Below are 27,294 nucleotides of genomic sequence, written 5' to 3'. Positions count from 1 at the left end.
ATTACAGTATAACATGCCCGTGGTAACAGACAAGCTCATATTAACCCTATGGCATCCATGGTAACAAGCTTTTGACTGACCACTGTCCTTAGGAATTTCACAACAGCAAAAGGTCATTAGCCGCACAACACCCACCGCCCTGAATAGATTCTAGAATATTTTAAATCAAGAAAATTGGTTCAGTAGGAGCTGAGATCACTCGGGACAACGAAGAGAGGCCGAACACCTGCTAGAGATGTTTAGTATTCATATAACAATTTCTGGAGGTACAGTGGTACAGTACGGGTACACATTTCTGGAGTCTGACCATTGAAATACGAAGTTATCCGTGCCCGTGGTTTGTAGCTAGCCTGGTTGCCAGGGGTAGCGTGCTAAATTGTTTTGCACAATATATACCATTCATAACACAAATGAATGGATTGTACAATATGTGCCGGAATCTGACTCTATTAAACACAAAAACCAAATTAATAATACTAGGAAGATGTATGCAAGTATAGTTCGAAACGTCTTGCAGTGTGCAGTCAGTACTTATTTATTATTTTAAAACATTATTTGACATTTCATGAAGAAAGAATTTTGATACTGTGAGCAAAATTGCGGATTGTGAGGACCGACCATTTGACTGCAAAATGTCAGATATGGCGCAGTCGGCCGAAACGAAGAACTTATTACTAGCTGACGACTTGCAGGAGGGTCACATTATTGAATTTTCTTCTGTACCGGAAAAGCGTAAAAATAAAACATACAAAAAAGGGCGATTATGCTCCCGTCAGGTGGCCTTAGGCATTACCCTCGTGACCCTTTTATGGTTATTCCTGATCTTTATTGGATTTGGACTGGATTTTTTATCGGGAGCCTTTAAAGTATGCAACAGTACGCTTCATGATGAAACTGATTTAAAACCCGAAAAACCCCAGGTGATTTTTAATCTATTTCTGCTCGAAATTAGGGTTTTATCTGTTTCGAATTCTGAGCAATCAAGCCGCCGGATAACCTTTATTTACAGTAAAATTACAATAGTTATAATGTATACATTATACATACGACCTTTTCAAACATTTGGTTTAACGATCTGATAAGGTCTAATTATATAATAACAAAGTTAAAATAAAGACATGATAATTTACTAAGCCATGTTTTCATTTCTTTCGTACTGGAATTTGGTACGTGCTTTGTAGAGCACCGAAAAAGTATCCAGTTTTGACGTTTCTCTCAGCGAGAAGCTAACAGCTGAAGCAACATCATCAGCGACAAAAGCAGACAAGGAAACAGATTATCCTAATCTGGACTCATTCGAGCCGGTGGACCGGAAGCAGCCTGTGGTTGCCTACCGTGACGATAACGCGGCTTTGGCATACTCATTATTGAACGCGATGAAACGGCTGTTTGATAACGTCATGGTAGATCTTTGAAAGCAGTCTCCCTCACCTTATTTGTGGCAAATCATTATGCTCCAAAAATGAGCACATGAAAACATGAAAACCATCGTTCGCAAGAGTTTGGTAAAAATATTGTAACTATTTTGATAATGTTTGCATTTTCCAGGTACGTTACGCTCCAGATCCTGACTATTTAATTTGGGGAGGAGAAGAATACACTTACGGTAATCAGTTGCACACATCAGTGCTGTAGATGAACATTGCAGAGGGTCGAAACATTATTCCCGTTGTAAGTGATGCGTACCGGTATTTAGGTGGTGAACCCTTTGTACCGCGGTATCCTGAACTAGAAGCATTCTGGCCGAGGTATGACCCTGAAGACAGTATGTACCAAATTCAGCTGGATTACTGCAATATAACATGCTGCAATTTTAACCAGATTTGCCAGTGATGGTCTGCTTGCAGACACTGATTACCGAAAGCCCAAGAAACCCAAGCATCCAGGGCGAGGACACAAGCATCATCACAAAGAAATGCGGAAACCTTTGCGGGAGCAGCATCCTGTCGATGGATCGGAAGAAGCCTTTCCTCGTTTCCCTTACGAAGGCATTCTGTCGCCGGCCGCTAACATGTCATTTGCGAAAGATTCCAGTTTTAAAAGCTCAGATGCTAATGCTTCGCATACGTATGATTATGGGACACATACGGATTCATTTCTGCGTTCTCTCCAGCCAAACAATACACAACACCAAACTGTCAGGCCGTTGTCACATGCGCCCGCTCTTGTTTGGAATGGTGCAACTGATCCTCCTATAGCTCGAGAGCGTTTTGCAAGAGCAGTTCCTGCTGTCAACGGGAAAGTTAAGGTAAACAAAAACTATATACACTGTCTTTGCGAAAGAAATATGTATGAAAAGAATACGATCTGTATATTGTCGTTTCAGTTTTAAGATTCCAGTAATAGATATGGTTGCTTATTATATAAATCTTTATTCTCTCTTCCATGCTCTTGTTGACGAGATACCGGAATAGTAAGCGCAAATGTTCCTTTTTCCAGCGCAATTCTGTAAAGAAAACTCTGAACGACCAGAAAAATGTAAGTGCCGGCTTCGAATCAACAGACAAGCTAGTGTTAAAAAAGAAAGTGCAAGTTTAAATGCATTAGTAGACGGGAGCGCAACTAGTGAATGGTCAACGTTGACCTTTTGTACATGCCAACCTACATTGTCCAGAAGTGCCTATATCAATGAGCAAAGTTTTTTTTCCATACATTTATCTAACAGACGTCTTTCCCAAAGTGATGGAATTTCCACTTTCGTAACAGACAGAAAGACACTTTTGATTCTATTTGAATGAGAGGAACTTCACTGCGCTCCGGTCGAAAAATCTGAGATGCGTTTTCTTTCATATATATGGGGTATTAATCTGCCTGTTATGCTAACAAATCAACCTACCGATTCAATTTGCAGTAAGTAGCTTTTGTCGCTGTTTTATTAGGATTACAAAATGAACTATGCGGCAAAGTTGGAACGTTCTGGTTGGAATGGTGCGTACGTATGCGATAATTAGGTGATACTAATGGTAAGCATTTTTATTATATATTATTAGGATTACAAGCTAATCATTATATTTGCATAAATCTCAATTTTCTTTGCGAAAGTTCAGTAACATTCAATTTATGTGTAAGAGTTTATGTATTACAAAATTTATGGTATTTCAATGGTTGGTATATTATTCTGTCGCCATATCGCTTTTTTTGTAACTTTTCTGACGCTCTGTAGAAGAGGATACTGCAGATCTCTTAGTCTATAATCTTGATCGGAAAAAACGAGCAATACCGTATGCTCACGAAGCTGACCAGCGAATGACGTCAATGGAAAACATCGCCCTGCTGAAGCAAAGACACGAAAAACTTAAGAAAGCAGCCGAAGCAGCAGCAAAGCATAGAGCGCGATCAGAGCAGGCACAGAAAGACCAGGTTTTGATGCAGGAAATGTTCGACAACCTGGAAGAGGGAAACTCTTTACGAAGGAAAAAGCGAAGTATTAATGAAGACGACACCGCAGCCGCCTCCCAACAGTTCCAGGATGACGATTATAATACCGATGACAGTAATAATGCCGAACAATTCCAAGTGCCCGGTCAATTGCGAAGTGAACCGTACAGAAGCGATTCCTTTAGCAAAAAGAGAAAGGAGAAAAAGGCCGTGCAGTTTGACTCCGATGACTTGACGAAGAAGCAACATGATAACTCCAAAGCGCAGGTGCGTAAATCAACAGTATATACATTTTAATGTTTTCATTAGGCAGAGATTATTCGTTACTGGTCGTAAGTTAGAACGTATTACAGTGAAACCTGTTTACTAAAATTAATACACCTTCGGTTAGAGCAAAACCGTATGTATTATTTACAATTAGGTGTATGTATTACACAGAGTTACAGTATATTACAGTCTATGGGACGCGCCGGTTAAACTTTCCGCGTATATAATTTCCAGGTGTATGTATTTACCGGTGTATGTACTGTAAAAGACAGGTTTCACTGTACATTGCTTACTGCCTGGGTAGCAGCTCAAACATGTTCTAGTGGCCGGGCCAACTGGTTGACCGCTTTAAAAATATTGTCGATGAAGAGAAAGATGGAATTCAGTTGGATGAGGAAGTAAACGATGATACACAGATGGACAGTCAGGACGAATCGTTCCAAAACGCGGAGCAGTTGGATAACGCAGAGGATGAAGATACCGAACAATTGTCCAGTGGTCAAGCTGAAATGGATGACGAAAGCGATGACAGTGAAGATATGAATGAAGTGGAAACCGAAGCAGAAGCGGCTGCAGAGGAAGATGATACGGAGGTGCGCAACTAAATAACCTGCATCTGTAGAATGGGACCTTTGTTATCGCACACTAAACATAATCTTTGATTGGCTATACATTCTCATTTCAATTTTTTCTCAGGAATTTTTTACCCGTCTTGCAACTTGACTCTTCTCCTATTCCTGCTTAGAAATGAATATATTCGAAGTTGATTTACGTAATAAAACGGATGTCTGACGATGAGAGTGACTGTGCAGGTTTCACAAGGAACAGCAGATGCAAAAGAGTAATATCGCATCACCAACGGGACATAGTCGCAGTAATGCTTGTTTACGTCGCAAAATCTGTTAAGATAACACTGATCCGATGCGATAACTACCCATTCGACTCTGCGTATAAAACTATCGATACCCAAATAATTTTTATCAACAACAATGAATTTGTAGCCTACAAAGTATTTACAGTAGTAATACACTGTCCGAAAAATTTAACAGCGAAGCGAATTGTTCTTGCGTTAAGCGCGTCCATTTAGAATTTCCTAAGTAGTAAACAAAGAAACGATCTAAACTGATAATGTTTAATGAATATGAGATTACTAAGGTTGAAAGCTACGAAAAATCTTGTTATAAATTCAAGAACATATTCGTTTATGTCTCTTTTCAGAATGCAGAAAATGTATTGCTTGATATCGCAACAGAGGAAGAGAGGCATCAGATGCAGTTTATCGATACATCCAAAAAGGAGACTTCACAGTCCGCATATCACCCTGAAATGGACTTTGATAATTCGGATGCGGTAGAAAAAAAGGAAAAACAACGTTCGGATAAGACAACGAGCAAAGATGATGAGGCCGTAGCCAATGAACTGGCTAAACTATTTGACCAGCCACCAGTAAGAATTCTGCTCAAAATATAAATCATATTACATTCGCAGCTACGAATTACAGTATATCACAGTTCACTCAGCAGTATTTGTTTGACAGAGCGAAACGAGAAAAGTGAAATCGGTCAGAAAAGTATTTCCACAAGTAAGTATCTTCATGTGGGTTTCAGTCATTTAGTAACGCCCGTTTTATTTGCACTATATAGTTATTTTAAAGCAGGAGGACATTAACTTTCTGAAAGAAGTTGTTCTGGGCCCTTTCTTGCCGCCTGCGATGGCTATCACGGAAAGACGGCCCCTCCGTTATCCTAAGCAATCAGACGTGAAAATTTTGTCTTCTCGCACAAATAACCGACCTGTGCAGTTTGGTGGATCCTCAGCTGATGCATCGTCGTCCGAACCAAATGTCAAAAATTTCCTGACTCTTAACATCAATATCGGTCCAGACGCGATGATAAGACTGAATCAGAATAACAACGATGCCGAGGAGGATGACGATCTGGTGAGCACACAGCACGATAAGGGCATAAAGGTCAACATGCTTCGCAGCGGTAAAACCCAGAAGGGTTTAATGGCATCCGATGTCAACAGCAAACAAAAAAAGAGAAAGACAAAAATAGAAACCGTTGTGAAAAAGGAAGATACAGTAAACACCAAGGAAGACGCGGAAGATGATGATGAAGAGGACGAAGACGAGGAAATCGCAGAAAAAGATGCAGACTCCGACGTCCATAACGTAATTTGAGCAGAGCAACAAATACATTTACTAAAACCACATGAATTAGTTTCAAATGAGTTGTATGCATCACCTTATTGTTGCAGGAGAAGTCGTCTCCAGGCCGGCCAAAGAAACCTGAAAGTTTATTACAACAGAACGCAGTTTTAGAACAAGAAAGGAAACAACGAAAAAGGGTAAGCAGTCATTTGTCTTTACAATTCCTAACTTAAATAGCATACTGCTGAGTGCTGATCAGAAATTTGCAGCGACCCTGCAGATGGTCGGTGCGGCTTAGCCTGTTTATCATAGACGTACGACTGATTTTGTATCCCCATTTTTCAATTAGGCATCCACTTTTGAATTCGACGCAGCTTATCCGTTAAGCAGACCTGGATATGGCCAAAATAACCGGCGAAACCAAGGATTTTCTCCTGAACGACCGGGAGAGGTTGTAGCGATTAAACTCGGATCGATCAACGGGGACGGTTCAGACAGGGTACGTAATTAAGAGCTATGTTTAACTGGATGAAGATTCATCATTATGACTTTGAATGATAAGTTGTTGGGATTCTTAGAGAAGACATAGTTAGCATGCTGATGGTTCAATACGGTCAAACTCTTGCGCTGCGCCACTGAGAGAATGGTATGGATACTGGACTACGGAGCTTTCCGCTAACCGCAGGCGATTTCGTGCCCGGGGCCTTAACGCACACTCTAGGATAAGTTTGCTGGAGCGGATGTGCCCAGCCGTCTTGTGGGGTTATTGACAGGAAGAAGCATGCCTATATGGTGCTTTTGAGTATTCCCAGTGTTTAACCGTTTGCGCACAACCCGAAATGTGAAATTTTCTTGAATTGCACTGAAAGTACTTAATAAGTAGCCGATGCATTTTTAATTTAAATTATTTTGTACAAGGAGTCTTCTGTCAAGGATCACAATTTTAGTTTTTGTTTGTTTGTTGTTTGTGTTATTTGTGAAATAGGAACGGATTAAGGTTTATTTCAGCGTGGTCAGTGCTTCTTGTTCATTTGTTTGGATCAAAAACTTAGCAAATTACTATACTTGCTGCCTAAAATTTTGCGGATATATTGGAAATTTGGAAGTATCCATGGTACCGCACTGAACCTGCAGAACAATCTATGGCTTTACAACAACAATAAGTCAGCAGGCTTAGTGTGCGGCACATATTATGGAATAAAAAGGGACAAGTTTTTAAGTTGTACTCCAGTTCATGTTGTATTCTTCTTTCTTTTTGGGTCTGTTTGCTTTAAAAGCTCAGCAATCGTTCAGGCTACGCAAACCGTAAAATGTGGATATCAGAATTACTGTCTTGAAACTCATTAAAGAACGTCCCTTCTACCGTGGTTGCACAAGGTGCGCATGATGTACTCAACAAACTCGTATCCAGCAGGACTACTGCATGATGACAAGCTTGGTCTGGCGCCGAATGGCTACCAAGTGTCACACCATCTCAAGTTGACCCGGACCCCAAATGGAACGACACCGCTGGTCAATTCCTTAACAGCCGAGTATCTGCGTGAAGTGCAGAATTTCGACCAGGTCACGGCAGATATTGTCAAGCATTCATATTCGTGCGGATTCTTCCAGAAAAAAGCTGAACTTACCTGGCAATTAAAGGATGGTCACGAAGAAGCATCGCGTGTTGTTCATTCGGAAAATCCAACGGCTGCTGTGCCCGAGGGAAACGAGAGCGCGGACGATCTGATGAGTGGCGATGCTACCGGACAAACTACAGTAACCTCTATTCCGGATGATCCAAATTTGCAGCATTATACGTATCAACTAGCGGAGGAGAATTCTATTGCGCTGATGACCGGGAATGGAAATGGATGGCTGTCAAAAAACTTCCGGCTTACTCTCGACTGGTGTAAGTTAGTGTATTTGGAACTACGCTTGTATTGTGTAGAGTAATCGGAATTTCCAGTAACGATACAACAGAAATCATAGTTCTGTTTCGAAATCTTCGAACAACCCAAATGATTTAGCAAATTAGAAGTTCGGAAAACTGTATATATTAAGTAAAACAAAATTTGGATAAAATTGAAGATCCGTAAATAAATTCTTATTAACTTGATGCGCTGATGGCCAGTAAACCTCCGTTTTCAGTAATCTGCATTCTGTAATAATTATTTATATGTTTTGTTCGAATTCTGATATTATGCTGCCGGTTGCTGGTAATGAACTTACATAATATTTACGGTACCGTTCATCTGCAGCTTACATTTTGTCGTCTGAAGTCACTAACCATAAGTTTTAAATGCTTTTTAAATGGCCTAAAAGAAACTGTTAAGCACGCAAGCGACAGCTGCCAGGGTTCAGCCAGTTAGCGTTCGTTTTGCATCGTAATGGTCAGTATTTGTAGTCGTGGAACGAGGATATCATTATTCTGAAGCAACCAGTATATGGGAACACCATCACTATCTTAACAATGGTAGAGTACTAGAGTGTGCATTTCCATCGGCATATTGTAAGCTACTAGATAAATTTTGACCCTCTCACGAAAGCTGTACGTAGGCTTTGTCCTCTTAGCAGATGTACTACACTAACTTTCTTTACAAGATTGCCGCTTTTACGTCTATGGTATTTCGAATTCTGGACTGCTGGGAATAACAAAAGTATTTGTAGTGTAAATGATGATATACGATTGTTTAGTCATTTATTTGCAGCTGACAAAGCCGATTTCGGTTTAATTTTTTGTACTACGTTTCACGTTTTGCACGTTTGTCCCACTGCAGGACTGGTAACCCTTTCGAACCAAATAATTACCGCTCGTTCTTAGCTAGGCAGCGACAAAAATAACGGGGGGAAGTTCTCCGCTGTCCGCTGTCAGGCATAACTGGATAATGTTAGTTTAGTACTTTTGTTTTCGTTTTTGACAGGGCTCGATGATAACTCGTTGAGAAAATGGACAGCCCAGTTGCAAATTACACTCGCAGATCCCGACAATCAAAAGCCTGCCCAGTCCGGCGACGGTGATGCTTCTACATGGCCGCTAGGTTATTATCCGCGTAAAATTCACTCGGCTGTGCTTCGGGTTGGAGATCAGGAAGCCGAAATTGCAGACGTTCCTTTGTATGATGAAGAGAATTCCCATCCGAAAGAATCTGCTCGTACGCAGAATAAATCACCAGAGCAGGCCACAATTACTCTGCAGTTCCGTAAAGATGATGTGTCGTTCTTCCGCAACTTAACGGCAAACACGATCCGTTCCGCTTTCAAACTAGATCAGCATTCCGCAATTACCTGCGCTTTGGTTGCGAAATCTAGACCATCCGACCTTTTGGAGCGACCAATACAAAGGGTGTGCTATGCTTTGGTGCCCAAAACTGAAGGGTTATCCCACATCACGCAGCTGACGACACTTTTCACGGATCCCCTAACAGGAAACTATTCCGTTAAAACCGGAAGCGACCTATTCCATGTCGACAAATCTGCGTTAAACCGCACATCACCGGTGTTTCGCGCGCTGTTTAATCATGGGGAAACCGATAAGTCAAATGACGAAACACCCTACGAGTTCCTCAACATTAGTCCTGAAGCAGTCAAGACCTTTCTGGTTTTCTGCTACCTTAAAGCAACACCGGACTTGGACAAATGCGCCGCAGATGTAGCGATTTTAGCGGACATGTTACAGGTAAGCCGTTATATTCATCTTGCAGTAAAGTCGCCTCTGAAAATTTAAACAGGAATGTTTCGTCAGGTGCCCGAATTGGTTGGAAGAGCAGAATTCTTCCTGATCCGTACAGCTCTGCAGCTTCGCACGCCGTCCGAAGTAGTAAGCTTGGCGGAATTAGCTGTAGCTCTAAGCTTGAAGAAGCTTCTGTTGGTGCTGCACTTTGTCAGTCATGAACGACTGGGTGTATGGAATCGCCAAGAGATTAATGCTTGGACGGAATTTCTCGAGAAGGAACCACGATTCAGTCTGGGGTACGCAAAAGGCATCAAGGTTGGTAATACCGGCGAACATGGTTTCTCAAGTTCTGTGCGAATATCAGCTACCATTCGTTTTGTGAAATAAACCTGATACGTGGTAATTTAGGACATTTTGTGGAGCGACGAGGATCCCGATGTTCAGCAGCCTCCTCGAAAGCGTCAATGCGTTTAAGCGTCTCAAGGAAGAAGAGGATCGAAGGAATGCCGTCCGCAATCGCGCTGTTCGTGAAAGTGATAGTGATGTATCTCTCAGTATTAGCACGTCGCCCTCACAGGATTCTTCTGTTTGTGGCGTCGAGACAAATGATTCTCAACACAGCCCAGCCGGCAGCACGGGTGGTATCAGTTTGTTGTGGCGAAACTGGGCAAGGGCTCAGAATCTCTGCTTTTCAGTACTAACCGCCGTTTACGATCGTGTCAATCCTACCAGAAATGTAAGCACTTCCTTCGATAATTACGATCGCGAATCTCCTTGAAGCCCTGGTATTGTTGTACTTTTTTTTCGAATCAGCCGAATGATACGTAAAATTCGATAATCGTAAAATAAGTGCCTACCAGATTCTAGAGAACGTCTGTCGTAATTCTACTATTTCTACGCGTGTATCAGTTTTTTAACTGCTTAGGCAGTTATTCAATATCACTCTTGGTCGAGGCACAATTCGCAGTCTGCAACCAGAAATTCTGATTAGAGTGTACGTGTATGTACTGCCAGCACTGGTACAACGATCAGGACATTAATTTTTAAAATTCTGGTTAAATAATATTCTAATAAGGAAAATGTAAGAACTTGTTTTTATCATCTCGAAGTGGGCACGCACATCCGGATATACCCACAATAACAACTAATTATAGGTTTTTGTGACCATATAAAAAATGTTATGTCCAGCTATATACGTCCAGCTCTCTTAAAAGTAATGCTTTACTTAATCTGCATCACTGCAGCATCGTACGCACCGCATACAAGATGTCAATGCAATACTTAACAGTATGAAGAACTGCTTGCACTGAATACAAACAGGAAGTCGGGAACATATGTATGTAGTGGGCCTGCAGCCCACCATAGGTATTTTGCAGCCCACTACTACAGCCTTGTTTGTATGGATTAGCTTTGGAATGGTAGCTAATCATTGCTATTTGACGACCTTTCAGTTTCATTCTTAATTATTCAATCCCTGCCACAATTAAGTGTGACAGTTCTGAGTCACTGAGTTTCCCTTCAACCGCTAACGGTGACTGAAGTTTGCTCTGGCATGCAGAACGCTTTCCTGATTCGGTTTGAGCATTGTGAGATAGCTGCTTTCATCAGTCTGAAGTGGTGCCGCAACTTCTCTAATACTGCAATAAAGGTCTTTATGGACTCCGGACATTAACTGACGTACAATTACCAAAAAACCGTTTTTACCGTTTGCAGAGAAAGGTGCCCATTCCAAATCTGTCGAGCTATCTGATGTTTCTTCACAACGCTCGGAAAACAAAAGTCTGAAGTGGTTCTCGTCTAAGTATGGTTCGTCAAAAACGTTGGTCCTTGAGTTGTTTAGGCGCAGCAACTGCGAAAACGTTAGCGGGACGCATCCGGCAATACACTTCCTGATCACCTCGTCAATAAAGTAGACCGCTTGTTGACGGCCGCGTTCGTTTGTCTGCTTGATTTTGTCGCAGTGCTTCTGCATAGTGCTGGTTTTCTTTCCGGCTCGCTGCATGACCACGATAAGGTCAAAATCCCGGTTGATGTTGTTAATGCGGCGTACCAGGCCGACATCGCCCGTCAGGGCCACTACGACGCACTTGTCGTAGTCGCGCGTGAAGTACAACACACTGTGATAAATTGCATCATCACAATAATCCGGATCGTTGCAGTATGGAAGATCAAGGAGTTCAATCTACTAAAAATGCAAAAATACTGCATATTAGCATGTGCATCCGCTACATTCATTCTGTAGTGCGTTTGTGGTTTGTTCGCAAGGCTGACCTCGTGTTCCACAAGTGTGCGTTTCACCAGATCAGATGTCGTAGGAAATTGATTTTCGCCCTGCTGTCTCGCGACGGCCAGAAACTTTTCGATCTCTTTTTTCGGTGGATTTTCTTCGTCATAATGATTGACTTGGGTTATGAAATTCGTTAATGCTTGCTTAATCTCCGGTATACGTTTAGCGGCAATGGATTTTTTCACCGGTATGTTCTCAATGTCCCAGAATACTCCACTCTTTAAAACTTTTTTAACCGGATTTTGAGGTTTCACATGGGATCCAGTGGCCACGCATTTTGTAGTTGTGTATAAACGAGTAGAAAATACTACAGACATATTTTTTGTGGGCAGTATAGTACAAAAGCCCGATATTTTGGCAGACGTTGATCGAACAGTCTGCATGGATGTTGGTTAATACATAATAATTACTGCAATAACGGATATGTTTGACCTATCTTTTAATGATGCTACTGTCGATGTCCCTAATTCATGCAGTCTGTTTCGTAACAACGACAAATTTTTACATGGTCACTTGACCTTTATTTCCTTGAAACAGTATCCATTTTATTTCATTTTAGGTACAGGGACAACAAAGTTGTTAGTTCATAGTTATTTTTCATAGTTCTGATAAATCTGAACCAAGTGCTTGACCCTTTGCCACTCCATACTTATGGAATTCGTTTGCATACGAGATAATATGATACAGGGATAAGTACTTCAAGAAACTTTAGAATCGTTAATTTGACGATCATGTCTCCACAGGAAACTCTCTAAGCGCTTTCTCAGAAGCCACAATAAGGCTATCTAACTCGAGAGCAGAATTACTTGTGGAGTGCAACGGAATTCCTACGCTGTTATCGTAGCACGGTGTGACTGAACCATATTCCTCTTCTATCTTTTGCAAGAAATAATATTCAGACCGCAGAAGGATATTCATCTGCTCTTGATAGCCGAGAATCGCTGTCATATCGGCCACACATGGACGCTTCTTCCGGGTGAGCTCTTTGATTTCTCGTGGAATGTGAGCACTAAAAATTCAGTTGAGCGCAAAGTAAGGATGAGCGGCTACAAAATTACAGGATATGTACAAACAGGAAAACAAGGACTAGATTGACATGCAACTGAATATTATTCGTCTTGTCGTTTCCCAGGCATATTAACGGCTTGACTGGATAACACTTGAATTAGGAAAATAACGGATTACCGCTTGATCGTATAAGAGCACAGCGCGTCCATTAACATAGCGTGTATATTGACAACACTTCGAGGAGTCGGTTTTGGAATTTTGGGTGTCGAAGTCCGCCGTTGGTAATTACGCTTAACTCCTTCCTGCAGGCCATTGCAAATTTCACCACTTGTAACTGACGATGCCGCAGACGCAGAAGAGGGAGTGTTCACGTTAGGCGAGTTGTCACATTTACCACCGCCCAATGTTGAAATTTCTGCACAGTTGGCATATCCAACGTGCAGGCAGCTGCCAGGATTCTGCCAATCTGAAACTGAAACATAGCCATAGTGAATCTTACAGATTTCTAGATTTCACGTTCCGAACCTTTCGGGCATTTGTCTTGATCAACAAGCAGTGGATGCTTGCGTGGGCGGCCGCGTTTTTTTACAGGAGTTTCATGAGCCTTAGGCAAAAGGGTGGACTGAAAGAAAAGTTTGTTGGAATTGTACGAATTACTGGCACTGGTCTGCTGGGACTGTGAGTAAAGCTTGAAGAGCTCCGGATAGCATTCAGCAGATCCTTCTGAAACATAGCAAAGTTACTTATCGGATCATTCGGATGCATGATGAGAACGGCACAAAGAATGCACGCTTGATAAGGTCACACGAGCGGTAAATGTTCTTATTATGGTGACTGCTAATATTGACGATTTGTTACCATACATACTTGAGCAAGAAAAGAAAGGGTTGATTTTATCATTATTATCTGCATGCGCCATTTTGAAAACCCTGGGTACTATGGAGATTTGAAAAACCTTTGGCAGTTGCTGTAATTAAAAGGGTCAACTCTCCAAAAAGATCAAGAGGTTGCTAAACAACAACAGAGGCGGCTCTAGGCACTTATTACTATTAAAGTCAGTTATTAGTATACGCTGTATATTTATGCAACAAACAAAAACAACAGTTTTTTTGTTGTTAGTAAATTAAGTAGATTAGGTAGTTAGCGTGTCGTACTCGATCGGCAACACAATGTTAGACTTTCATGTATAATGCATATTGTCTTTGTCAAATGGTTGAAAGAATGATTCATACGAACTTAATAACAATAATATTACATAATAACTGCATGCGCTCCGTTTGCTAAGCGTTTTTTCCAATCCTTGGTATGGGATAGCAGATGCTTACATCGAAAATTTGGTATTCCCACTGAAATACTCGCACATATATTTTGCTCGCACATATTCCTGCCACAATATCCAACTGCTACGGCATTGAAAGTTACTGTACCTCAAAAAGGCGTGACCTTAACCCAGAAATGTCTAGGTTGTATGCTGCAGAAAAACCTTCGGCCTTCTCTCCTGTCAAACGGGGAGTCGAAGCCAGCCGATGGTTATATGAATACAAGCCGAGCTCACGGATGAATATAGGCTCACGATTAGTGGTAAATTTAATTCGTGTGAACTTTTCACATGCATTGTAGTGCAACTTTGTCAGAATAAAAATATTGTATTAAATTCGAATTCAGCAAGAGCAATGGGAACATTAGAGTAGTCATTTATGAAATTTGGCCTGTTACAAGGACTTTCGGTGTTACGTTTGCTGCTAGGTTTCTCCGCTTGCATCCATTTTAGAGATCCCACTGGGGCTTCGGGTTGGTGTATTCAATATTGGTAGAACCATGTCGTTGAAATTCTTAATGCAGTTTTTAACTTTAGGTTAGGGACGTGTTCTCTGAGCAGTAACCGGAAGCACAGTGGTCGCAACTACTGTGTCCCTGTCATTTTGCAGCGCCTTTTGCAGCGCACCACTATGCCCGTGGTTACAAAGCAGCCCATGTTAGCCCTAAGGCATCCATGGTAACACGTGTTTGAGTGACCACTGGGCGTAACAAAATAAAGTTGACAAAGCGCCAACAGCCCAGAAACACTCCCCGTAGTCTAAAGATTCTGTTGCACTTTAAATCAGCAAAATCGAGTGATTAGAAGCTGAGATCACCGGGAAGTAGAGGGGCGAAATCCTGCATAGATAATTAGTATTAGATAATTAGATAATTAGTATTCACATAATTAATGGAGATGGACTTCGTCCGGGTCATCAGTTTTATAGCAAGCTGATTTCCAGTGTCAAGATTTGCCGTATATAGTTCTCCTAATGGTTGTATTCGATTTCGACACACTAGTTACAGCCATCAGCATCTCCTTTACCAGAAGACAAAGCATGTATACAGTATACCTAATAACCTATCATATCCCTTTCTCCTCCTCTTCTGTTTAGCATAATCGGTATACAGCTACAGTACATAAAGCAAGTTATGACGAGCGGTCATTGCCAAAAGGTCGTATGTACATACCGACTTACGTATCGTACTAGTGAATATCGCTATTTTCTCTGCCCCATCGTTTTAAATTCGCATACCGCATGGACCAGCAATGTATAATGTACAAATTTGTATAAGATATTCAATTACTTTATGAAAAAAGATGGCGGATTGCGCCCTATTGCTGTTGGCAACACCCTGAGGCGGCTGGCTGCAAAAGTCATCTGTAGTCGCGTAAAAGTGCGCACGACGGCAGCGCTACAGCCAAGTCAGCTCGGCTTCGGTGTCAAAGGGGGATCAGAAGCCATTGTCCATTCGGCGCGAGAATTTATAAGTAGCGATCGGAGCAGCGTAAAAGTACTTTTGAAAATTGACCTGAAGAATGCCTTTAATTGCATATCCCGCGCTACTATAATGGAAGTTGCCAGTGTTCATCTTCCGGAATATGCTGACTATTTGCACGCTTGCTACGGCTACTATACTGATCTGTACATTGATGATGAAATCCCCTCTTCACAGTGTGGTGTCCACCAAGGTGATCCACTTGGCCCGCTTTTGTTCTCCTTGGGAATACTGCCAATTACGTCTGCGCTCAAGTCCAAGTTCAACGCTTGGTTCCTCGACGACGGTACAATGGGCGGGTCTGTTGAGACAGTTGCAGAGGATTTTCAGACGGTCATCGACGCCGCATACGCAGTCGGACTAAGCGTCAACATGTCGAAGTGTGAAATCTTCGTGAGCGGAGGCACCGCCGAAGATCAAGACGCAGCAATTAGCACTTTTCTGAATCGGTTCCCAACAGTCACCGTCGCCGTAGAAGAAAATTTGTGCTTACTTGGCGCTCCACTGCTGAAGGACGGAATCAAGTCAGCGATACAGCAGAAAACCGAAGTAATGCGCTTGATAGCCAACCGTCTCGAGCTGCTACCAAAACACCAAGCCTATTTCCTTCTGAAATGCAGTCTTAGCGCACCGAAGGTTATCCATTTGCTACGATGTTGTCCATCTTTTGAAGCCAGAGATAGCCTTATCGAGTTCGACGAAGTTCTGAGGGAGTCGTTACAGTCAATTTGCAATGTCCGTATGGATCCGCCTGCTTGGCGTCAAGCTTCATTGCCTGTGCGGTGCGGTGGACTTGGTATCCGACGGGTAGATGAATTAGCATTGCCGGCCTATTTGGCCTCGATTCACGCTACCCGGAGCCTGGTTTCCAAACTACTGCCGCACTCAAGTGAAGTTGACGCTGATGACCACATTGCACTTTGGAGTTATCTCTGTGATGATGCATCCCCGCCTCTGCTCGAAAGCAGACATTTACAACGCGCATGGGACACACCGTACTGTTCAGCTGAGCAGGCGACTTTGTTATACGAGGCAACTGACGCCACCAACAAAGCACGTTTATTGGCGACTTCAACACCGGAATCAGGTGTTTGGACACACGCTCTTCCCTCTTCCTCAATTGGAAACTTATTGGACGACGAATCCTTCCGCATCGCCGTTGCTATTCGACTTGGCGCACCTGCGTCTTCCAAACACCAGTGCAACTGCGGTGCCGAAGTTAACGCCGATGGCCTTCACGGGTTGAGTTGCAAATTCTCTGCTGGAAGACGGGCACGACACGACTGCATAAACGATATTTTGCGACGAGCTCTGGTTTCGGCAGGCATCCCGGCACGAACGGAACCTAGAGGCATGCACCACGAAAACGACACACGCCCAGACGGAATCACTACTTTCCCCTGGACGAGAGGGCTGTGTTTAGCCTGGGATGTGACCTGTGTGGACACCGTCGCGCGCTCTTATTTGGATCACACCAGTTTACAGGCCAGAGCGGCAGCCGACCAGGCAGAAGCCGAAAAAGTACACAAATACAGCTTCCTGTCAGGACGATACGAGTTTGCTGCTGTTGGATTCGAAACCTTTGGTAGTTTTGGTTCATCAGCCAAGAAACTGGTTAAAGAAGTCGGAAAGAGGGTTGAATTACAAACAGGCGAGATTCGCAGCCATGAGTTTTTAAAGCAGAACATTTCTTTAGCTATTCAAAGAGGAAATGCCGCTTCTGTTATGGGTACCGTGGAAAATGCTGTTTTGTTTAAGTGTAACTGAATCTTGATATTGTTATCGCTTTATTGGAAATTAAATTACAAAAAAAAAATTACTTTATACGAGATCGCGTTAAAATGTTTTATGTTTATGCCTGTTTTTCGGCTGTAAAGATTAGTGCTCGCAATGTTTTCATATAAGTAAGACTTTGATGACGCCATTTATTCCATAAAATGCGGGTACATAATAGATCATGAACAATTAATTAGAACAACAAAACCTCATTTAATGCTGCCGCTCCTTCCATAGTTCCGAGTACACAAGCGGCGTTGCCTCGCTGAATTTCCAGTGATAATCGCTGCCGCAGAAACTCATGGGAACGAGGTTCACCCGAATGCATCTGAATTCGCTTCCCGATTTCTTTTACCAAGGCGGTAGCCGACTTTCCCCAAGGTCCAAGGGTTTCGAAAGCTACTGGCGCGAAGAGGTATCTTCCCACCAGATACCAGTACAGTCGCACTTTTTTATCCTCAGCCTGCGCTGCGCCGGATCCAGCTGTAGCTGACGTTGATTTCAAGTGTGATAGGGCGACGGTATCAACACAGGTGACGTCCCACGCCAAGCACATGCCACGTTTCCAGGCGAAGGTTGTGCACCCATCTGGGCGACGATCCGAGGTGTGGGATGTTCCCCAGGGCTCCAGTTTAGCAGGGACACCGGCTGATACCAGTGCTCTACAAATGATGCTGTTCAAGCCGCCGTGACGCGGTTGTCTCCCAGCAGAAAAGGAACACGATAAGCCGTGGTGGCCATAAGCATCAACTGGCTTGTGACACTTTGCACATGAATGCGGCTCACAAATAGACTTTGATTAACATCAAGAGAGAAAAGATGGCTGTTGCTCTCCAGAAAAAATTATATTTATTAGACAACAGCCTAAGAAAAGACCGATGTGGCACCAAAAACAAATTTGCCATATGACAAGGGAGGGGCTACTCATCATCGTTAGTCAATAGTAGCAAATAGTACTAGTAGTACTAGATTCCATGGACTTGGAGTTTTATTTCTGCTGCCGCAACATGGTTTCTAACCGCTTGACCTGCAAAGTTAGCGTTAGCTTCTATTAGACAATTTTATTCATCTTCAATAAATTACTGATTTTAGTACAGTAATTTTATTGCAGATGAATAAAATTAACTAATGTGCTGGAGCCATGGTTACGGTACTTCCGTAACATTTTTATGTACAGTACTTTAACACAACAACAAGTGCATACTGTAATTATTTCACTTAAGAAATGGACAACTACAGTATTGATATTATATAATTACCGTACTTACAGTATAGCAAAATTCGCTTCTTGTATCAAGAAAATTAGCTTTTGATTCGAGATTCAACTTCTGTAGTCATTTTTAAAAAATAGTTTATGACATGCAGAATTGCAGCGAGTGACTTTGAAAATAGTACGATTTCCCTGAGATTCAGGCAAGCCATGCTTTTTACTACCACACGTTTCATTATTTTTTTAGTTACTGTACTTACGTAATTTTATACGGCGAGCGGTAATAGTACAAAAAGGGATCGTACATTCGTATCACCCGTATAGTTCGTGTCAGGCTAAACATGTTTTTCTTGCTCAGTAAATAAACAGGCATGGATGGATTACGCAGCAGGTACGGTAAGTATTAAAGTGCTGGATATAAGGGGCGAAAGTAAACGCGTTCCACCGTTCCCCTGTATTGCTGCCGTCACCCGCCTGGAGTGTGACGTTACGGCAATACATGTGGTCAAATCTGGCGCGGTACATAAGCGCCATGTTCTGCCACAACGTCAAACTCCAGTCGGGTGACGGCAGCAGTACAGGGGAACGGTGGAACACGTTTACTTTTGCCCCCTATATTACACTACATATATAAAAAATATAAAAATACGCCCGGTCAAGCCAAATTCGGGGATCTACTAAAACTTTTCGCAACATCTGCACTGTTTAGTAAGAAATAACACTTTTCAGTCCAAAAACATTTTAGAAATTGTGGATGGTGATAATCCCTAAGTGATAACGTAATATTCTGTTGGCCCTAACTTCCGCCTAAATACTACCGTTTTGACCAAAGCGAATAGTTCTCTCAGCAACCGCATTCTGCAAAAAGTACTTACGAGTATATGGGAAATACCATATAATGTTTCGAGCTAACCATACACACCGATCGAGAAAGATTCTTTTGCTTACCCGCAACGCACACGCTTTGAACTATTCCAGGGAATATCATCAATTGTTAATTGTTTAGAGGGCAGTAAGAAGTATCACAAATCATTTTTTTGCTTACAGGAAATGACCACTGCCCCTTCCCTTTAGTAACCGCTTGAGGTTTATACGCACACCAACCAGTTAAAGCTTTGGTAGCACTGTACTGAATTTACACTATCAAATTGCATCAAAAGGGTATCATTTTGCAATTTATTTTACGCATCTGTCCGAACTTTACTTGACAGGGCAATATGACTTCGCTGACTCGTAATACATCAAAAGTCTGAAAAATGCCGATAAATTTAATGGCGTACGAACGAGCGTTCCCCAACGGCTGCTTATATAAATTAAGATAAAACGTCTTCAATTGCCTGGTTTGGTGACAATAATATGGTACTGTTTTAGCCGTCTCAGGTAATTGAATGATTACGACTTATCCTATTGTTGTAATCACGATCATAAGCTTGTTAGAAACAACATTGGAGATTGATGATATGAGAGCTTGGATTTTACCTGTAGTGTCACGCAAACTTGCGTATGCTCAAGAGCACAGCAAGAATGGAATAATCAATTTGGGATTTTCAACGTTTCTTGACCTACCCAACCAGAGCGTGAAAACAACAGTTATCCGCCCGGAATTCGGTTCCGCCGTTTCACTATCATGTACCTTACATTATCCTGAACGCAGTGAAGAAAACAGCAGCTACAAAAACCCAGTATGGGTACTATGGGACCATTCTGTCTTGGGCAACCTCAATACGAAATTTTCGTTTGATTGCGCTTTTCCAAAATGTTATGAGTGTCATTGTAAACGCGCTGCTGAACTTGGACCGAAGTCCTGGAATTTCAACACTGTAGAACTAAACTCAGTCTCGAAACCGAACCGGTTGGTGTCAACTGTTTACATACCAGAAGCCGTACAGTTCTTCGCTGGCATGTACTCTTGCACGGAAAATACCCCTAACAACGTGTCATTTCTCGCTACAAGAATTCTGATGAGCCCTCGTTATCAACCAACCGATGTTTTTAGTCCTCCAATGCAGAATGTCAATAAGCCCAAAGGTCAGACAGCTCAGTTCCGGTGTTACACTAAATTCGAATTTCTTCAAGGAACGAACAAAGATTATAGCAACCGGTTTATCTGGTACCATGAAAAGGGTATCCTCTATGCTCCAAAGACTCATCCATTTCACATCCTTCAGATTGACGCTGCCACTCTTGGCAGTAATAACCACGTTCAAGGCATTTTATCGGAAAACGGAACCTGCTCGTGCTATTCAACGCTGGTCATTCACAACACTTCACCAGCTTCGGCAGGGCGTATTGAATGCTGGTTTCAGATTGACCCATTTTTGGATGAGTGGCTGAAGCAGTCCGCTTATCTTGTTGTCCAGAACAATTACTGATATCCTTTTTATATCGGTACAAGGTACTGCGAAAAAATTAATATAGTTCGAGGGCTTATGACATACTGTATTACGGATTCAAAATAAGAGTACAGTACTCAGCAGCGGTAGTTGCCAATACAGGGGACGTACATATTCGTGAGCAGTAGTTTATATACTTCTACTCGTAGTTTGTGCATTATTTATACTGAGTATTTCGTGTTGATGATCAGACTTTGAAAACAAGCATCACGCTGCAGGTCGGACGCTTGGACATCAAAAGCACCACCAAAGCTTTCCGTGAAACTATGAGTATTTATTTTCACGCGGAACTATCTTCTGACGAAGATGACTGATTTTCAGAGCATGGAGGTCTGTCTTCGCTAATTTCGCTTGAAATTTTAGCGATCGGACTTCTCGTAATAATTTCCTGACCGTTTAATGGAAAGCCTGTTTTCTTTGAGATCTCACAACCTGATGAAGAGTCACTGACTATTCTTGCAGCCACTTCAGGGTGTTCCAGCAGAAGATTCGGATCCGGACCGGCAGACATCGAGCCTTGCAGTATTCGCATCTGGGCGCGAAAGCTTTCAATATCGTCGGCCATATTTAACCGTTTTATCTGGTTGTAAGCTTGAGTATACAGTTTCAAAGCTTTTGCGTGGAATCCTAATTCAATCTGCAGGAAATTCATCAACAGCTGCCGCAGATCAGTCAGTTTTTGCTTTTCAAACTTATCCGCCTGTTCTAGTAGTTGCTCGTGGGCGAGACGCGCGTCAGTGGCCGCGTGGGCCACGGCTTCCGCTTTTTGATGGCGCTGTTGGACCGTGGTTTCGGCTTTAGTAGCATTCTGCATTTGCTGCAGCTCCATGGCAAGCCTTGCTTCTTTCTGGCGCAAAGCAATACTCTTTTGACCATCTTGTTTGACAGAATGCGCCATCATGCCAAACTTGGAGAATCCCGGAACAACATGACTTTCCAGTCGCAGCAAACTCCCGTTAAGTCGATCTTGCACAGACGTTATTACTGTGCTGAACTCGTTTAGTAGACTTTTGGTGGAGGGAGAGTGTGGCTGCGTTTCCGAACAGAAAACGATGCAGCGTGCGAGTTCATCACCTTTGTCTCGCAATCGCGCTAACTTCCTGGCGTATGAGGCAAACTGCAAGGTATACATATTTTACACAACAGCTACATTAAATTATCCCTTGTAAGTTTAAGGGCACTGTAAAATGCTACAAGATATTGACTTTGTAGCTTAACAATCTGCAAGTACAGTAGCATCTTATCTTATTAATTTAATTACGCATCATCAGCGCTTCATTTAACATTTTCTTGCGGAAATTAATCCTACTCACCCCTTTGCAATATCTACCAAAAAATTCGTACGTTATCTCTGCATGGCGAAGAATCTGCTTTGATTGCATGTCCACTATTGTCGGATCGTAACCTGTGGGCAGTACAGGTTGAATGGCATCAAAGTCAATAGTGGACATTTGCAGAGATTGTGGATGACGACCACCGGTGGTCGTATCATCTTCCACGACTCCCATTTTTGCTAACAGCTGGAGGACAATTAATTTTATAGAAGGCCTATTCGAACTTGTTGTTAATGTTGCTAGAGTAGGTGCCGCCCATTCGAAGCGTTGTTGTTCCTCTTGATCAAACCCATAAGTATTTATAATCAAGTAAAGACTGAATCATGTCACTGCAGGAACGTGTCGGCAGTTCTGTTGCTAAGAGCAATTCGAGTAAGAAAAAAACATTGTTGTGTTGTACCGTTTTGTGTATGTGCTTTGGAAGTGCAATTGCAATTGCTGGATGATTGTAGTAAGTAATCGTTTTAGCACTACTTCTACTACAATAAGTAATGAAGCAACTTCCGCTTGTACTTGTACTTCCGCTTGTAGTAATTTGTTTTTGATTGTCTTATTTCGTTTTCATATTCTGCAACCCATAGAATTATCGCTCTCGTAGCATTGGCTTGTAGAAAGTCTGACAACACATTATCATAAAATTCGCTCACACAGATTTCCCACACTTGCAAGCCGGTTGTTAGTACAGCATCCAAAAATGGAATAAAAAGTCTTAACGTTCCCACAGGTACCCAAATTAGCGCTGGACGAATAGCCCAATAAAAGCTGAAAGCAAAACAATTTTTTGTGTCAGTACAGTTTTGGTGGCCATGGCATGATGAGTACTTACTGATTAAGCCAGAATTTGGGCACTCGTGCGAAGAAGTCAACTACTAATTTCAGAAAAAAATCCATTAAAAACGAGAATAGCATTAATATGCCGTAGATATCTGCTAGCTTCCACATAACCATAAATATTTGTTTATATAACGCTGGTAATTTTGCTGTCCATGAAAACCGAACCAAATACTCCATGGCGTCCATGTAGAAAGTTATGAAACCGGGTAAATTTTTGCGACCAGCTTTCCAAATAAGATAATTTATTAAACAAAAATAAAATAAATAGAAGTATTCCCAGTTGCGGTCCATAAAAAGCCTGATAAAGCTGTGATACTGTCGACGAAACCATTTCAAAAGATCCAGCGTTTGTTGCGCGGCTAATCGTAAATTGGCTACAACGCCCATCATCGCCAAGTTTAGCTTGTATGACAACTGGTACTGTTGCCTTTCGCCCAAAAATAAAACTGCATTTTCTCGGGAAACCATTGCGTTCATGTTGTTGAACATACTGGAAGTTCTATCCATTTCGTTCTGCAGCATCATGTTAACAAATGACAAACGCAAAAACGAGCTATGTACAGTTCCTTTAACTAATGGACAAGACGACAACAAATGTACTCGTAATTCTGTTCATGAATAACCTTTCTTACCTGGAATGTTTTCTCGAATTTGTCTAGGCGCTCCGCCAGTGAGGGGTGTAGTTCTTTCAGTTCCAGGGAAACTCGAAACTGCATGTTGCTTAAATGCTCCGCACACAAAGCGAGAACGTTCTCAACTTCCTGGCTCGTTCGTAAGGTTCTGATAGCGTTGACCCGGAGTATATTGGCTTGTCGGCGCAGTTTCGTCGATCGAAGTCGTCGTGATGAAACGTAGTTTTCTGTTAAACTTCCTAGGAACTTCAATGAGCTGGTGATACCAAAAAGGTTTAAAGCCATGGCATTAAGTAGTTGTTTAGCACGATTATCAAAAAGGTCGGACCGTCCGGCTGCGCGTTGTTTCGAGGACTGATCATTAGTCAACACTGGGTGGGTTTTCGCTGCACGATCGTATTGTCGGAATACTGTTTCTCGAAAGCTATTAAAATCTGGTTTGTCTACTGTCTTTGCCGCTTGTTTCAGCAATGACATAGATTTGCGGTTCGCATCTGCCGACGCATCTGTCTGTAAGCTTTTACCAGTCAAAAGCGTTTTCTTCTGGAGACCGGTGCGCATAACTTCCGCAGTTGGCTTTGTAGACGGTGACTGCGGAAAGTGTACCCTGTTGGTGGAGTTTTGTTTCGCAAGCTCCACATCTTCTAACCATAATAGAGAACTGCGCAAAAGGGCTCCCGGCCCAAAGATAAGTGGATGCAGGGCTATCGATTCCGAGATTTCATTGCTGTCTTCACCGGCAAATTTGGCAGTTCCATTTTTTGATGGCATAGGGTCAGGGCTACGAAGAACGTCTCCCATGATCAAAGTATACGTGATCAAAACTTTAAAGTCATGGCAAACTGTACTTTTAGCATTGACTTTGCAGAAAAGACCCGTACTTCGATGGGGTTGCTTAGGTAATAGGTATCACTCGTAGTACAACAAGTGCATTTCTTTAAAGAATCGCTCCAGTAAACCGCTTTGCGGTAGTCTACCAAGTTTTTCAACTGCCATTAGAGGCAAGATTAAAATGTTTTTTCTCATTGCCAAGAAATGGTTACACTAAAAAATTCGTGCAGCCGTTACAATTTACAGATGCAAAATTCACATAGCGCTTCCTAATGCAATCTGTGGTACGCCAAGCTGTGGTGGTGATGGTGCAATAGATCGTCAACATCCACTCGGTATTCATGAAATATATCCGGGTGATTAGCCGCTGCTCGCTGCTCTAAATCGGCCAAATAAGACTTCAGCGCGTCATTGTACAGCTCGTTATCTATAAGCAAGTTCATGTCACAATAGTTGATGGACGAATGCAACTGTTGACATTCACGCAGCGAATACTCACGGACAACACTTTTTATCACGGTGACAATCTCCTCCTCCAGTGTAGCTTCGTATTGCTTCAGTCTTTCCAGCGAACTTATCTGCTTTCGTGATTTTCTTAGGGAAGCGGTTTCTTCAGTGCTGGTCACTTCCATAAGCGGATCGTAAAACCAAATTGTTGCTTTGCTGGCACTAATCTGTCCGGCACTCGTCCATAACTTAACCTCACCACAGCATGGAATACAGGGTTTCGTTACAAAACGGAATTTAGAGGTCGATATGTACTGTAGAGTGTCGGTACAGTCCACACCACAAACTAGCAGTTTGGCTAGTTGTGTATGATAAAGACCAAAATGCCGTCCTGTAACCGTAACCGTCTCCCCTCCAGAACACAAAACACGATGTGGATGAACGTGAGAAATAAGCGGCCAATCGGACGGGTTGTAGTAGTAGTTTGTGGTTTTGTTGAGAAGATCGGACAGGATGGTGTCTTTTGTGTCCGTTGCCATTAAAATGTTTGGCAGACTCCGCCAGAGAAATAATGTCTTCAAATCAGCGTGCTCTCCAACGTCTGCAAGGCGTATTACCGTCGAGAACGAGCGCTGCTGACTGATGAACCGCTGTTCCGCTGATTCAACAACCGGGTGAACTTCCGGGCCTGAGATCGATGTTCCAACTTCATTTGGATCTGGCATCGACAAGTTCCCTATCACTGTAATATCTAGCTGGGAAATATTCGCATCAGCTTTCTTAGTGAGTGGTGGACCGGGTGCAACAACAGACTGAGAGTGCCTGCGCAGAAAGGCTTGGCGATTCGCATGGCGCCGATCATGTGGATCGTATAGGTCGTAGATGTCGCCAAGAATAACATTATTCTGATTAGCTACCACGGACCACTTGTGGACTACCGCGCGCGTTGCGGTCTCCAGTTCCTTGAGGTTGCAGTTCAGGACCGTCCAGCGCCGAATGCGCTCGTCGACCAGAGGAAAGTTTTCCTTAACCGACTGAGCCTCTGAAGAGGACGTAATGCGAATGCAAGGGCAAACAACGACGGAAACCTTCGGTCGTATGCATTTTCGGCGCGAAATAATGGCCTTGAATTCAAGTTTGCATGGTGCGGGGTTCACAAACACGTTTTCGGTAGCCTCGCTATTCAACTTTGAAATAGTATCCCTCGCCGGCGTAAACGTCCAATGGTAACTGGGGGTGTATAAGTCCCATTTTCTGTAGTGGGGAATGGCTCCCCATGTCAATTCCTTTCGTCCAATTTCTCCAAGCTTATAATCAATTACTTTCAGCGTCAAAGGAGATCGAGGTGGAGCCTTCAAAAAACTGGCAATAATCACTTCTCAGCATACGTCCCGCGGAAATCGAGATGTCACGTACAACGAGAATTTCTTCTTCAGAATGACCTCGCCGGTTAAAGAGGCAAATACCCTGTGTGTAGTAAACGCCACACCTCCCAAAGACAGTTCGATAAACACTTCAGCTTTCCTGTTCCCTGTTTTAAAAACGGAATGATATCAAGTGAAATGTTCCAATATCAAGAGTCAAATAATAATTCAGTTTTTGCTTTTGGTCTTACCATCTGCGGATGTGTACATGGGGACATTCCGTACACGCTCTACTGCAAAATTCATATAATTATTACCAACGTTTTATTTGGAACTGACACCAAACCCGATTATCCGAACTGACGAAAAATTTATGGCGTTCCTTACATAAAATTTTTAGTTTTGTCGGCTGATACTCCTGATCCGTAGTAGACTGGTCGTTCCCCATTGAGGAGATGCGCTGGAAATTCTGGTACTACTGCTCACTGAAAACACTTATCGCAACCGTTGCTCTATTGCAGCCCGAAATTAATTACTGCAAGCTAATAAAGAAAGACAAACTGAAGAGAAACCCAGTTTGTAACATAGTTGTACTGTTAGAAATACGTACATAACGAGAAAGATGATCTTGCGTGCGGTTAAACTGCGGTTTTCACAGTTGTAGGCTACGCTGTACAGTAATTAATTAGGCGTCTAGACAACGAAAGTGACAAAGTGGAGATATACATACATTCAACCCCACCTTTTTTGAGTGAGTCCAGTTCAGTTTGCAGTACCCTCCGCACTGTTTCCGGTTATAACCATCGAATTGATTTGAAATTCGACTGCTGAAACCGTAAATAATCATATTGCCCAAGTTTAATTTTACAGAAAATAATACTGAACCTGCACAGCGTTGCAGCTGTGCAGTGGCAGCACGTTGAGCAC

General features: G+C 42.5%; 8 protein-coding genes across 18 annotated transcripts; 4 read left to right on the top strand and 4 right to left on the bottom strand.

Moving 5' to 3' along the window:
- Positions 1–342: 342 nt before the first annotated feature.
- On the top strand, positions 343–6,839 carry LOC129586720 (uncharacterized). Of its 6 annotated transcripts, none has more exons than XM_055480083.1 (15): positions 343–866; positions 1,182–1,403; positions 1,549–1,606; positions 1,697–1,748; positions 1,822–2,248; positions 2,440–2,478; positions 2,880–2,928; positions 3,164–3,645; positions 3,969–4,238; positions 4,864–5,091; positions 5,183–5,227; positions 5,300–5,818; positions 5,905–5,994; positions 6,147–6,296; positions 6,376–6,839. In XM_055480083.1, exons 1-15 carry the CDS (start codon positions 633–635, stop codon positions 6,388–6,390), a joined length of 2,880 nt encoding a protein of 959 aa, XP_055336058.1. In that variant the 5' UTR covers positions 343–632; the 3' UTR covers positions 6,391–6,839. The 6 variants fall into 6 exon arrangements, 5 of the variants coding, with proteins under 5 accessions (XP_055336058.1, XP_055336057.1, XP_055336054.1 ...); XM_055480082.1 differs by having other exon boundaries at positions 344–920; positions 1,831–2,248; XM_055480079.1 differs by having other exon boundaries at positions 345–920; positions 5,303–5,818.
- A 135-nt stretch (positions 6,840–6,974) lies between these two features.
- On the top strand, positions 6,975–10,405 carry LOC129586722 (uncharacterized). Its single transcript, XM_055480085.1, has 4 exons — positions 6,975–7,688; positions 8,701–9,455; positions 9,522–9,767; positions 9,861–10,405. The coding sequence occupies exons 1-4, from the start codon at positions 7,181–7,183 to the stop codon at positions 9,924–9,926; spliced, it is 1,575 nt and encodes a 524-aa protein (XP_055336060.1). The 5' UTR covers positions 6,975–7,180; the 3' UTR covers positions 9,927–10,405.
- Positions 10,406–10,530: 125 nt separating this feature from the next.
- LOC129586724 (uncharacterized) lies at positions 10,531–12,192 on the bottom strand. 2 transcript variants are annotated; one of them, XM_055480087.1, is made up of 3 exons: positions 11,724–12,192; positions 11,157–11,634; positions 10,531–11,089 (listed from the first exon to the last, which is right to left on the bottom strand). In XM_055480087.1, exons 1-3 carry the CDS (start codon positions 12,120–12,122, stop codon positions 10,971–10,973), a joined length of 996 nt encoding a protein of 331 aa, XP_055336062.1. In that variant the 5' UTR covers positions 12,123–12,192; the 3' UTR covers positions 10,531–10,970. The 2 variants fall into 2 exon arrangements, 1 of the variants encoding a protein (XP_055336062.1); XR_008690191.1 differs by lacking the exon at positions 10,531–11,089 and having other exon boundaries at positions 11,498–11,637; positions 11,724–11,865.
- A 45-nt stretch (positions 12,193–12,237) lies between these two features.
- On the bottom strand, positions 12,238–14,637 carry LOC129586830 (uncharacterized). 3 transcript variants are annotated; one of them, XM_055480283.1, is made up of 6 exons: positions 14,175–14,637; positions 14,003–14,093; positions 13,615–13,714; positions 13,273–13,470; positions 12,925–13,213; positions 12,238–12,748 (listed from the first exon to the last, which is right to left on the bottom strand). In XM_055480283.1, the coding sequence occupies exons 3-6, from the start codon at positions 13,664–13,666 to the stop codon at positions 12,469–12,471; spliced, it is 819 nt and encodes a 272-aa protein (XP_055336258.1). In that variant the 5' UTR covers positions 13,667–13,714; positions 14,003–14,093; positions 14,175–14,637; the 3' UTR covers positions 12,238–12,468. The 3 variants fall into 3 exon arrangements, with proteins under 3 accessions (XP_055336258.1, XP_055336256.1, XP_055336257.1); XM_055480281.1 differs by lacking the exons at positions 14,003–14,093; positions 14,175–14,637 and having other exon boundaries at positions 12,925–13,219; XM_055480282.1 differs by lacking the exons at positions 14,003–14,093; positions 14,175–14,637 and having other exon boundaries at positions 12,925–13,219; positions 13,273–13,467.
- A 379-nt stretch (positions 14,638–15,016) lies between these two features.
- On the top strand, positions 15,017–17,456 carry LOC129586883 (uncharacterized). Its single transcript, XM_055480365.1, has one exon. The coding sequence runs from the start codon at positions 15,358–15,360 to the stop codon at positions 17,311–17,313; it is 1,956 nt and encodes a 651-aa protein (XP_055336340.1). The 5' UTR covers positions 15,017–15,357; the 3' UTR covers positions 17,314–17,456.
- On the bottom strand, positions 17,197–22,586 carry LOC129586887 (CBY1-interacting BAR domain-containing protein 1-A-like). The gene is made up of 3 exons (XM_055480369.1): positions 22,239–22,586; positions 20,517–22,042; positions 17,197–18,349 (listed from the first exon to the last, which is right to left on the bottom strand). The coding sequence occupies exons 1-2, from the start codon at positions 22,431–22,433 to the stop codon at positions 21,206–21,208; spliced, it is 1,032 nt and encodes a 343-aa protein (XP_055336344.1). The 5' UTR covers positions 22,434–22,586; the 3' UTR covers positions 17,197–18,349; positions 20,517–21,205.
- LOC129586888 (uncharacterized) lies at positions 19,458–21,591 on the top strand. Of its 2 annotated transcripts, XR_008690228.1 has the most exons (3): positions 19,458–19,912; positions 20,018–20,927; positions 21,144–21,591. XR_008690228.1 is itself a non-coding variant. In XM_055480370.1 (2 exons), the coding sequence occupies exon 1, from the start codon at positions 19,921–19,923 to the stop codon at positions 20,902–20,904; it is 984 nt and encodes a 327-aa protein (XP_055336345.1). In that variant the 5' UTR covers positions 19,458–19,920; the 3' UTR covers positions 20,905–20,927; positions 21,144–21,591. The 2 variants fall into 2 exon arrangements, 1 of the variants encoding a protein (XP_055336345.1); XM_055480370.1 differs by having other exon boundaries at positions 19,458–20,927.
- Positions 22,587–22,799: 213 nt separating the features above from the next.
- Positions 22,800–27,222, bottom strand: LOC129586884 (uncharacterized). Of its 2 annotated transcripts, XR_008690227.1 has the most exons (8): positions 27,110–27,222; positions 26,755–26,909; positions 26,619–26,660; positions 26,420–26,534; positions 25,056–26,365; positions 23,726–24,983; positions 23,086–23,606; positions 22,800–23,021 (listed from the first exon to the last, which is right to left on the bottom strand). XR_008690227.1 is itself a non-coding variant. In XM_055480366.1 (4 exons), exons 1-4 carry the CDS (start codon positions 26,813–26,815, stop codon positions 26,334–26,336), a joined length of 240 nt encoding a protein of 79 aa, XP_055336341.1. In that variant the 5' UTR covers positions 26,816–27,052; the 3' UTR covers positions 26,215–26,333. The 2 variants fall into 2 exon arrangements, 1 of the variants encoding a protein (XP_055336341.1); XM_055480366.1 differs by lacking the exons at positions 22,800–23,021; positions 23,086–23,606; positions 23,726–24,983; positions 27,110–27,222 and having other exon boundaries at positions 26,215–26,355; positions 26,755–27,052.
- Positions 27,223–27,294: the final 72 nt, after the last annotated feature.

Source organism: Paramacrobiotus metropolitanus, unplaced genomic scaffold (assembly GCF_019649055.1).
Source record: "Paramacrobiotus metropolitanus isolate TYO unplaced genomic scaffold, Prichtersi_v1.0 Parri_scaffold0000022, whole genome shotgun sequence".
NCBI lineage: Eukaryota > Metazoa > Tardigrada > Eutardigrada > Parachela > Macrobiotidae > Paramacrobiotus > Paramacrobiotus metropolitanus.
The sequence above is the reverse complement of the archived record's forward strand: the minus strand, read 5'-3'. Positions and strand labels throughout refer to the sequence as shown.